The sequence below is a fragment of the Tenebrio molitor genome, chromosome 2, assembly GCF_963966145.1.
Source record: "Tenebrio molitor chromosome 2, icTenMoli1.1, whole genome shotgun sequence".
Classification (NCBI taxonomy): Eukaryota; Metazoa; Arthropoda; class Insecta; order Coleoptera; family Tenebrionidae; genus Tenebrio; species Tenebrio molitor.
In genome coordinates this window covers 17,716,918-17,729,263 of record NC_091047.1, presented here as the reverse complement: position 1 = coordinate 17,729,263, position 12,346 = coordinate 17,716,918, and the positions used below count along the sequence as shown (strand labels likewise).

Sequence of the window (12,346 nt, the reverse complement as noted above, 5' to 3'; positions counted from 1 at the left end):
CAACCGCTATTTGGACAACATTAGTGCAATGCTGGTTGACCCCTTTGTCAGTCTTATTGGAATAGTTTAAAGTTTAAAGTCGTGTGGGTCACTTTTTATTTCCACAGAAAAAGTCAAAGTCGTAGAATTGGCGTTAAACACGTGAGTATAATAATTCTGTTCGAAATGCATTTATGTCCGGATGCGTTCCTGACTCTCAGGTTCTTAAGCATGATATTCGCGTTTAGGTCGACAATCTCTTAATCGTCGTTGTTTCGCAGAGTTCTTCGCACGTCTTGCAGTCGGAACCAACTCCACTTGGTTGGCGAATGTGGTCAATGCTTCCACTTTTTCGCGCGTCCTGTTAATAATATGTATATCTCTTCCCGATGACGAGCAAGGATTTCTGTTCAGCTTTGGCGATTCTTCCATCAATAAATAAACATTCCTCTTTTGACTATCTATCTTTCTCGTTATTTCTTCTCTCGTTGATCGTTCAACAGCCTTCGAAGCTGTTAAATCATTCTGTTGCCTCCACCCAAGGGCGTAGCAAATGGGGGGGCCAGGTGGGCCCGGCCCACCCCAGAATCCTTCTGGCCCACCCCAGAATAAAAGTAAAACACATTAAAAACAAGATACATCTGCAATATCTATCTATCATCTGTCTGTGGTTTAAAATCTGGCCCACCCCAGCAAAAAATCATTGTTACGCCCTTGCCTCCACCGCGGTGAATGGGATGTGTAGGTACCTATGGATGGTATCTCCTTCCGGATATCTTCTTCGTCGCTTCCTTGACCACATCCTGGGTGTCTGTGCGGTTTTTGAGAAACTATCAGTCTTGCAGAAACCGCAATTTGATTATTTGGATAGGTACGTCAAATGGTAAGCGAATTAGCACCTCAAAAACGATTTCCAAAATTCAAAATCAAGATAGTTTAAAATTCATGATTTATTTAAATCTTCAATACAAGATTATCTAAGAACAAGATCTGGTTAATCTCCGGTTCTTGAATTTGAAATTTTGAAGCAGAGGCGAGAATCATAAAAAGGTGTATTAGGAGACTACTGTCTCTTCATTTATTACTTACTAGAGATTAATGAAACAGGAATCACACGGAACTAAAGGGTTTTGTCAAGAAGTACCAGGGCAGTGCCTGAATGTAGATGAAAATGGTCCTATAAGGTGCTACTTAAGAAGTGAAAGATTAAATACATAACTGAATGTTTCGTCGTATGCACTAGGTAAAATGGATCAATATTGTGATTGGTGCGATTTATTCATTCTATTTTGTGAATACCCTGGTCCTAGGTGTGTTTCTTTGTCTTGCGGGGAATTCACACCTAATTGCTAAATACACTGGTGACTCAATACAACATGCTTGAATGAACTCGGACCCGCATACAATGCAGCCAACCTTGTACAACATATTAAAATTTTTGAATTACAAGGACGACGTTATATCGACTCACCAGTATAAAAAACAGTCTCTATTTTGAATCATTATCATACAAATATGTTGGATTGGGGGAGGTGCGACATACAATTATTGTAAAACTGTACAAGACAAAAAGTACCGATGCTGTTACTGTACTATGAGTCTATGATTTGTTTGAATGATTTTGTTCCATTGTTTGATTGTAGTCGAAGTAGGCCATGCCCATGTTATTACATTTTTGCCGCTTTCATGTGAACTGTCAGTTTTGTCGCTGTCACTGTCATTTTTTAGGTGAAAAGTGCGGTGATGAGATTTTTATTTATTTTTTTAAAATTAACGATTGAATCCAGAAATATTGTGTTGTTTTGCAATCAATTTTAAAAATATTGGGTTGTTTTGCACCTAATTTAACTGCTGTGTGTGAACGGTGTGTACTCACTTATTTACATCATTTTGATGTTTTTTTTATGTGGAGCGGCAACCATAAATTTTACATTCAGTTTTCGCGCCTACTTCGACTACGATATTTAACTGCGGAATAGTGAAAAATGAGTGGAGAGTGAAACAGCAGTTTCAGTTTAAGTCATTTGTGTCTTATAATTGACATGTGATAAATGTTTAAAAAAATCTACTGTTGAATAATACTGTAAATTATTAAAGTGTTTTTCATTACATAACAGAGTTCATCACCCACGGCCCGTTAAATAATAATTTCAAAACTCATTGCAAATACCATAGCAACTAGTTTATGAAGCCCAATCGCAAATTTTAATGCAATTGTATCAAGTAGTCATAGAAAAAGTATAGTATTCTTATTCAACTCGCGGATAATGGCTATTACTCGCTTGGATGAATTACAAAATGGTCCTCACGAGTAATAGCTATCATTATCCGCTTGTTGAATAATATACCGTTAATCATTACTATGCAATGCAACCAACGTTACACAACACCAAATAAAAAACTAAGAAACTACATAGTTCTTTCAATATATTTGTATTTAACTCAGTTTTTATTTATTTGACACAGAATAGCGAAAGTATAAAATTAATTTTTGGTGGAATACTTGCAAGTGCTTCGTTATCACTTTCACCACAGTATAAATTCATTTTATACAAATAAATGTAAAAAACTCCAACACGGTGACAGTTTTTGACATTTAGCTTAGCTGGTTGTTCACGTTGTATTGAACTATGGTGGTGCAAATCGCACACGTTTGCCATTAACTTTTATATAAGTTGTCATAGTAGGTAACAGGTCAGTCATTTGCACCACAGTGGTTGATGCTATCTATAAGCCGTGCCAAACCCAAATAACCACCACCTGTTGAATTAAGTTGGTGAAAACAAAATTACACTAAGTGTATACCTAATGGCAATTTTGATATTACTAAATAGGATGCTACACCAATCTAAGTACACAACGTTGCCGGTTGATTTTCTGGGTAGAATACAGTGTGGTTATTTAGTTTTGGCAAAGACTATAATTCATATCTTATTACTTATTAGTTTTATTGTTATCTTTTTCGTAATTATCTTAATTTACAAAGATAATGATGTTGCAAAAGTCATGTATGCAGCTTGTGCATGAAACATGAAATTTTTTTACACGTGGGATTAACTATTCGATGGGCTCGTGTGTGTAAATTTCCCACTTTTCTTCTGTAAAAAGTTGTGCTTTATACACATGTCGCATCTTCATTGATCTTTTTAGAAGAAAACTTTCTCTCTTTAAACAGATCGTAATGTAGATATAATCACCGAGAGAGCCAATCTTCGGTTTCAATAAAATCCCTATGTACGGTCGGTGGACAAATAAAACTGGGACACTTAAAATTTAATCTATGTAAATCAGACCATTGAATTGTCAATATATTTGTCAGTGTCTATATAACATGTCATACCAAAGTTAACCTATTTGTGATAAAGCCGTAATTAAACGATGCAAATTTGTAAATTTTGACTTATGTGATTGTCATTTTTGTCCCAGTTTTATTTGTCCATCGACTGTACTTTTTGCTTTGAAATACAAAAGTTTCACAATGATCTCAATGTCTTAGTATGATTTAACAGACTTTTCACGTTTCTTTCACACATCACCAAACCATTACACTGTTGCTATTGTTGCAGGTGAAGACTTTCTGTAAAATATTTTTGAACAGTTGATGTGATGTAGATCGATGTCCCTTTTCTGTTTCTTTGGTTGAACAGGCTTTTTTTAGTACTCGAGCTTTATGTTGATAAAATATTGCAAGTCATCTGCTCTCTGCACGTGCAACTCAAATGTTTTTCACAGAGAAATATTTCGTTCGTTTACGGAAGACGTGGATGTGGAAAATGGGGACAAATGTATGGGAGAAATAAGACTAATGTATCATTTTTTGAGTACTTACATATATCAATTACTTTGAAGCTGCCATTTGCAAGTATTATTGTTTAAAAAAATATTACACCGCAATATGTTACATTTTTGTGTATAGTTTAGACTTTAGATTATGTAAATGTCACAAAGTATCTGTAAACGTTATAATAAATTTTGAGTATTGAAATATAGGCACCTGTGTAAAAATATTTAAAAATCATTAATGACAACTTCGGCAATACTGATTACGGAATGTCAAAAAGTGGGAATGTACATTCTTTTAAAAGAACACTGGGTTTGATACTGTTTACTCATCATGTCAAATTAACAACTAAAATAAGTATGCACATTCCCTCATAATACAATAATTAAAATACTAAGTAATAATACAAAACATTTTAACTACATTTTAATAAATAATTCTATTTCATTTAACTGAGTATTAAAAATGCATGAAATAATCATGGAAGAAATGTTGAATTATTTTATCCAGCCACGCAAAAATAATTCAATATTTATGTAATGTGAAATAAATAAGTGTGCTGGTGGTGTATACTGAAATATTTACATTACAAAAGGTTTGTTGTAACATTGGCAATATGGATGTGATGTCCCTACAAGCAAAACTTTAAACTAATCTTTGAGTAACAATCAAAAATGAGTTCAAGTCTTTTGCGATTATTTTGCTTCCTTTGGTCACATAATACAATAATTGAAAAACAGAAGCGAACATCTGAGGGGCTCAGAATCAATTTAAAGGCGTTCTGTCCACAATATAAATAAAATTAAATAAATAATATACTCGACCAAGTAAAAGAGAAGCTGATACAAAAACAACAATTCTGTCAAAATATCTAACTTAGTACATGTGGTTTATTTTAAAGACTAGAATAGTAGGAGATTCATTTTGATAAATATTCTATCATCTTGCGGAAATTTGGCATTTCTTCGCTCAACAACAGAGATTCAACGCACCCTACGAAGTATTTGGTGGAGAAACACTGGGACCTAAAAATTTACGGAACACAATTAGTTTACGAATTGGTACATTATAAAGCACATGCAGAAGATTGGACGCATGATGGAAAACCACACTTCAAAATGCTGTACAAAAATTCGAATATCACCCCAGTCCCACGTTATGTGAGTACAAAAAATTGGGAGGAAAAAATAAAAAATCATGTACCGAAGGTGGTAAAAATTTTACAAGAAAATGTCAGTTGTGTGTAAAAATATTTTGCATTTGGGTAGTTGTTTGAGTTTATTCTTTTATGTTTTAAATGCAAATGAAAATATTTTGGACTTTAGGGATCATGCAACTAAAAATATTGTTAGAAATAGGTTACTGAGAGGATGAATTAAAAGTAGGTTAGAAGGTTAAAAACTTAAAATGGGGTGCAAGTGTACCTAAACCCCCCAGCTCAGCTCCACGTATTTGTTTTATCCATAGTTGAATTTGTGCCTCCTCGTCGGATAGCTGTAAAGTTTCAAGGCATCCTTTGAAGTAATCTGTCGTAAAACAGTTTTTCCTGTAAGAAAATTTTTCAAATCGTACAGTGCTTAAAATTGTCATTTCGATGTAATATCCGACCTTTAATTAATTGGAAATAAATAAGTTCAATTCTTGCTTTATTCGATTTTTATTTGTAAACACCGAAGAAATTTGGAAGATAAGTGAGTCATAGAGAAGTGTATTTTTCAGTTAAATTTAGAGTCGAAAAGCAAACACAAATATTTCTTTCTACACATAATTAACATCGTATAATAAAATTTCGGATAATAATCAAAATATGTAGTTCCAGGTAACGTCTTTTCTCGCAAGTAGTCAATGAAAAATTCCTGGTTTCCGGAAGCCTGAAAGTCAGCATTTCAAGAAGCTACGTTTGAGTAATCTTTTACAACATTCCTGGGCCTCTGACTCATTATATTTTCCTTATCGTAAAAAACGTTTAATTTTCTCACACTAAATTAAAGTGATATTAATATATCAATATTCAGCTTCCCGAACCGGAAACAACGATAAGGTCGCTCTGAGAAACATTTTCTGGCGGGTTACAACTTAAAAATTAACATTTTGGAATTACCTGCATAAGGAGTGGAGTTGTGGTTCTCGAAATAGGTTGTAGCAGTCTTCGCATATGCTGTCCAGTTTGGCGAATATGCTTTTGTCGTATACTCCTTTGCACTGAATGTCAAAAAATGACCGTTTTGTGAAGTGGTGCGGAAGTAAAACCGGGGATCCGTTGGTTGGGATGCTGGTGACAGCTTGAATGATCACCGCTAGGGTCATACACACCCACACTGCTTGAGTGTTAACAATTATTGATGATCGGTAACTCATCTGGAACAATAAGAAATTCATTAGTCAATTAATGAACAAATTCAAATTCGAATCGTGAAATAATAAAACTGTGATTTAGTTCGTTCAATATATTTTTTTATATCATATAATAGTGTAGTAATCAACATTTAATCAATTACATCATCTACAAAAACGAGCATCTAATATTTGTCTAGTGTTGGCAGAAATGTGGTCGAGGATAATATATTTAACTAGCTGGACGCCAATATCTGCAATTGATTGGTTACACTATGATTAGCAGTGTTAAGATTAATACTATAAAAAATATAAAAGAAACTAATAAAATTGAGTGACATTGAGTATAATACGTAACAACGTTTAGCAACATAAATTGTTGTTCCTGAAATGTAACGCACTGAGCATTAAACAGCTACAAATTATTTATTTAGTAAAAGTTTTCATTTTACGATTATTTTGAAATTGTATATTTTTTTTGTTTTCATTTAGTAAATTTTGGTGTTTTCAATTGGTACCTACTGAAAGTGAAGTTTACAAAATGTCACTCGAACGATACGAATCAGTGGCGTAGAATACAAAATATATTGCAAAGATAACTTTGTTTCATTCTGATGGTTTCAGTTTCCTCTAATTTACATTTTACCAATAATACAATAGTTTTTTATACACACCGTCCTTCAGTTTAATTACTATAACAGATTTTTGCAATTCGGATACATATTTTAAAAATCGTGCACGACACTGATTTGTTAAAAATCGACACACACAAGTCAATGTCCTAATTTTCAAGGGCCCTAACTGTACCTACATAATGTTTGATTTTACATGAAAATACACGTGGGAACGCTTCGAATTTTGATCTAATATTATTACATTTTTTATTTTTTAGTAACACGATATTGTTTCTTTTCTTCATAGATACACATTATGAAAAACAACTCATAACTCCCTTGGGATATTTCAAATTTTTTCGCCTTCCATGAGAACCAAAAATATTTTTAAGAAAGATTTAACTTTTAAGGACAGACAGTAAAAAATAAAATATTGTATGCACCACGGGAGATATTCATGTTTTTCCCCTCGGTTGACTTATAAACCTCAGGGAAAATTCATGTTCATATCTCCCTTAATGCATAAATATCTATTTTAAACAAATTTTTCTTTTTGTGGCATTATATTAAAATTTTTATAAAGCACATGCGTCCATTATTATTATTGTTTAACCAACATAAGTCAACGGATAACGCGCGGTGAATCTTTGATATGTGAACAGGGCTTAGATATCTAGGGCTCTTTGAATTGTTTTGCATAAACATTAGTAATAATAAGATTAACAGTGCTATTTATTGCCAACATATATTTCCGGAATAATTTAGTTACAAGATAAAGTTGTTTAAATAAATAACTACGCTGGATTCGCTAAACTAAAATATAAATTTAGAAAACACTGTGGTAATTTGTGTAGAAATTGTAACATAGATCGAATAATGATCAAACATTAAGTACTACCTCGTTGCAAATTCTTAGGTAAAATTAATTCACCATAGTACTCGTATGCCTTTAGACTGAAGACTACAATTAAAACAAACATATGTATTTATAGCGTTGTGGATCTTTAACATAGTACTTTGCATCTAGATACATTTAGTAATTTTATAAAATCTCTTTGTAGAAATTCACAGCCTTTGTCGTTGTGACTTCTTTATAAATTCTATAAATAACAATTTTAACAACTTTTGCAAAGAGAAAAAAATTCAATTCCACGCTTTGTGAATTAAAATTAAAGAATTTTTAAATTTCTGTGTGATTTTAACTAAGCTTTCACCTGTCATTCATCGCGTCAAGATTGCGCAGCACTGTGTTCATATTGTACAACTGATGAACTGATGATGATGTACATTAAAAATCATCTCTACATAACTTTCGTTATGCACTGAGACGGAATTTTACTTGGTCATTGCTAATTTCTTTTAAACCCCAAGGGAAAAAAATATCGCCTCTAAAATATCCTTGCGGTAAATAACAACGAACAAGAAAGGTTTTCCAGTGGCATAAATTCTTTCCTATGGATTTTGCCAACATCATTAAATATTTTAAATCATCGCTTACTTCATCAGAATGATTATTTTATGACGAATATTTTTTTAATCAGTTTTTGACGTTGTTTGTTCTTATTAATAAACAATTGAACTTTTGAGCATTTTAACCATTTTTCGAACAGATTCACGAGATACGCCGGGTTTATGTGCTAACCCTTTGTTTTTGTCAATTTTGTGGTTACAAAGCGTCATGTCCACGTGTTTTCTTCCTCTTCCTGGACAATCCCCAATATGAGCTAACTCTCGATATTGCTTAATTGCAAGAAAAATTGTTTATATCCTTCAAAAAAATGTAAACACTTTGCTTTGTCGTATTTTGCAGTTAAAAAATTCATTCAAATTGAATAATTTTGCGCGCGTTTGATTTTTGTAAGCCAGAGCATTATATTTTATTTTCATATTATTAAAAATAGTCCGAGTTATTTCTGGTCAGCTTTATAACACACTTTCAAAAAATTTTGGAAAATAGATAAAATTGACATTGAACGATGGTTTATAAAAAGACTTGGGTAGTATGGTATTTTTAAACACTAGGATAACTCTAGTTAATTTTTATGTGTCTGTTAAACTACTTATGATTGTAATAAATTATTTTAACCTTTCGGCTTTTTTCAATAAAAATTTATGGATCGTGCAAATTAGCTATTTATGCACCTCGGGACTGCATGATTGTTATCGTCGGTGCTTTGTAGGACCCTCGGGCTTCGTCATCGGGCTACAAACTGCACCTCGGGTAAAAATCATCGACTTTACTCCCTCTGTGCATAATATACTACATATTTTGAATATGTTCACTCGCTTCAAACAGTAACTTACAACAAATTGTTTATGTATATATTTTTTTAATATTATTCCATACTACATATTTAACGTTGATGCTTTATTATAAACTTCAGTCTCAACGATATGTACGAAAATTTTGGGTTTATTTGCTGTTACCTCAGTTACTTTACTGGTGGAAACTGCATGTTTACAGATGTTCGTATCAAACCGCAAGAATGCTTCTTTAGAGTTGTGTACACGAAACAAGGATCATGCGTATCCGCCTTAAAAGAAAACAAAGCAAAAACTGCTGCTTAAGGAACAACAAAGTTTTTTTTACGCATAAAAAAGTTAATATCGCTTTCGTTACCAATCTAGTAACATACGTTCACTTTTAGTAGTACCTTCACTATAAGACGTGGGGAAACTGTCATATTTTTAAAAAGTGAGAAAATCATTTTGCAGTGTGCGACAAAACTTGATTTCACTTTTCTGTTACTTTTACATTGTTCAAAAAAACTTTTTCTAGTCGATCTGAAATTGCTTTCAATTCACTTTTAACTTGGGCGTTCATTAATTAATTGAAGGTGCATATTACGATTATAGAAGTTTTTATGCCAAATGTTGTGTTACATAATTATCAAAATTCATATATACAGTGTGGAACAAAATTATTGTCCTCATTTGGAATTTTTGCACATGTATTTACATTTACATATTCCTGCACCGCTCTACTTTTTTTTTGAAGTGCCTAACTATTAGTTCTGTCAAAAAATGTCACCAATCGAATTGACAATTGTTACAATTTACCAAATTGAATTAACAAACGTTGATGGCCACTTTCAACACTAGCTGTGACTTGCTTTTGTTAGCTCCTTTTCAATTTCAGTCTCAACTTTGATTTGCATTCATATCATCCCTTCGCAATAAATCACATTTAGAATTTGTATATATATTTTGAGGTTAAGCCTTCTTTTTTTTTTGTAGAGCGGCATTTCGTATTTTTACAAGGGTAATGCAAAGGTAACTAGATGACAATCATTTTGTTTCACACTGTATATATGCTTAGATGTTAGTATATGTAGGTATAGCTGTACTTATAATGTACTACTTTTATGTACCTTATATTCTGTTTTGTTTTGTTCTGTTTTATGTTTGTCTATGTCCCAAATTATGACATTTGTAAATTCAGAAGTTTACTGTTACATATTTTGTTTGCTTACTAGTTTATGCGTATGTTTAATCTTGTCTCGATTAAGATAATTAATTATTCTGACTTGTGTAGAACAGAGGTTATTAACACAAATAAATAAAATCAAAATCAAAATTAATTATCGAATTGTACAGTTAAACAACGTTGACAACAATATTTTCGTAATCGTCGTCGGTACAATATTTCAAACAGAAACGGCGCCTCAGGTAAAATTTAAGCGGCCGCGTTCTGAAAAATCCGTAACTTGTTATTGGTTGGTGGTCTTTGTTGACTTGTTGAGATGAAGTCATAACTTTACTTTTTAAACTTTTTGCTCTCTCGCAGATATGTGATTATGTGCGATCCATTTATTCGTTAACAAGCCGCCTTTGAGAAGGTATGATTTGGCAAAAAAACGACCACCGCAAACTATTAGTTGATTTAACAAAAACGAAACGAGTTAATACGTCTTTAGGAAAAGCCATATCAGAAGCGAATTGAATAATTATTTATTTTATAACAACTTGCGTCATCTTTCATGTTCCTCAAATTAGGAATAAACATTTACTAATCCAATTTATTAATTATTTTACTTAAGAAAATATGTAACTATAACACTGGGATAGTTTAATTTTTATAACAATTGAAGTTAAATTCCTAGTTAAAAACTGATTAATCTAAAACGATATTGAAGATATAGTCAAAAAGATTTTAACGACTGTCACAAATTTTACTTGTCATACAATAAGCAACGAGTCGCTCAAGTTAATTGAATACTGATGGTCACAAATTAAGGAGTCAAGTCCATAATAAACAACATACGAGTAGAAGTAAATACATATTGTAATTCCGATTTGAGTATTATTAGTGCGCACCTGTTGTGTGACAAGAACGTATCATATGCTTTACCGCAATGTGTATAGTATTATCATAACTTGGTGATCTCTCTAAACTGGTTCTACTATTTTTAGCAAACTGTCAGGAATGTTTCTTTTCTGAGAAAATTTAACTGTTGCATTGTTTAATTAAATGCCAGAAAATGTTCTGGTACGGTCCTGTCGAATTGAAAATGTTTTGGTTCGTGGTTCCGTTGGATTCTTCACAAACTGTTGAGACTTTATTGAATAAAAGCGAATAGGATTAAGATATGTTAAGTTTTTAGAGGCCTTTGGCAACTATCGGCCTTGCACTTAATGAAAAAGCGCAACCTCTGAAAGAACCACCACAAGTGGCCACACAACGAGATCAAGTTATCTCTCCAAGCACGGTTTTCTTCCTCTTGGTTGTTTTCTTTTCCGTCAACGTACTCGGTAAGAATGATTAGCCCTTGGGATCAACATAGACAACCAAAATTGTTGGAAACGCAACTAAATTAAATGACAACGGTACGAAAATTTATTTTTACACATAAATTATCGGAATGATGTGTAAATTACTTAAATAAAATTAAAAGTTTTCTTGCAAATATCCGTCCAGTTTTTATAAATAGAGCTATTAAAGATGTTTAAATTTAAATCCGTTCGCCGTACTAAAATTTATCCTAACAAATTTGAAGTTTTTTTAATATTTGAATAAATAATAAATTGCTTACTTTACAGTTTCAGTTTTGTAAATCAGTGAATTTTTATGTTTATGTTTATTTAAATATCAAACGTCCCCTTTTGAGACTTTTGAGCTTCATAAAATTGTTTTTCAAATTAAATTTACAAATATATTTTTTTACATTTAAATAAATTATTCAAACACAATTGAACATGTATTTTTCGGAGTCTATGCAACAAAATCTTTGACGATGTGTTTAAACCATTTAGGTTACTCACTTTAATATATTATAATAAAATACGCTGGATGAATACATTTGTATTGTACGGTATTGTGTACATACATCAAATTATCAAACATTTATTCAAATACATATACAAATCGTACTTAAAAACACTAAGGTCCAGTTTATAGAAAGAGAATGAAATATTTAATTCGAATTAAATCTTAATGCGCGATTAACCCATGAATCCGGAACTTCGATTGGTTCAATCTGATCATGTGTCCAGTTAATCTCCATTTGATTACGATTAACTTAATTTCGCTTCTGTAAACTGGCCCCTAATCTAATATAATAGTATATTTATTTAACGAGTTGAATACGACGTTTTTTGTTCGACGAGCCCCTTAAAGGCTCCAAATCGCTTAAAATTT

The 12,346-nt window shown here is 32.2% G+C and overlaps 1 protein-coding gene and 1 long non-coding RNA gene across 5 annotated transcripts in view; one reads left to right on the top strand and one right to left on the bottom strand.

Moving 5' to 3' along the window:
• Position 1: 1 nt before the first annotated feature.
• Positions 2 to 3,428, top strand: LOC138122583 (uncharacterized). Its single transcript, XR_011156545.1, has 2 exons — positions 2 to 141; positions 201 to 3,428. It is a non-coding gene; the product is annotated as an uncharacterized lncRNA (long non-coding RNA).
• A 361-nt stretch (positions 3,429 to 3,789) lies between these two features.
• ITP (ion transport peptide) overlaps positions 3,790 to 12,346 on the bottom strand; it is a 44,144-nt gene continuing 35,587 nt past the window's right edge. For 3 of the 4 annotated variants that reach the window (XM_069036814.1, XM_069036815.1, XM_069036813.1), the window contains exons 2-4: positions 5,862 to 6,118; positions 5,185 to 5,306; positions 3,790 to 4,785 (exon numbers count right to left, since the gene is read on the bottom strand). In XM_069036814.1, the coding sequence (XP_068892915.1) occupies positions 4,754 to 4,785; positions 5,185 to 5,306; positions 5,862 to 6,118 (411 nt within the window). In that variant the 3' untranslated portion in view covers positions 3,790 to 4,753. The remainder of the gene's footprint in view (positions 4,786 to 5,184; positions 5,307 to 5,861; positions 6,119 to 12,346) is intronic. The other variant, XM_069036816.1, reaches the window with a different exon arrangement.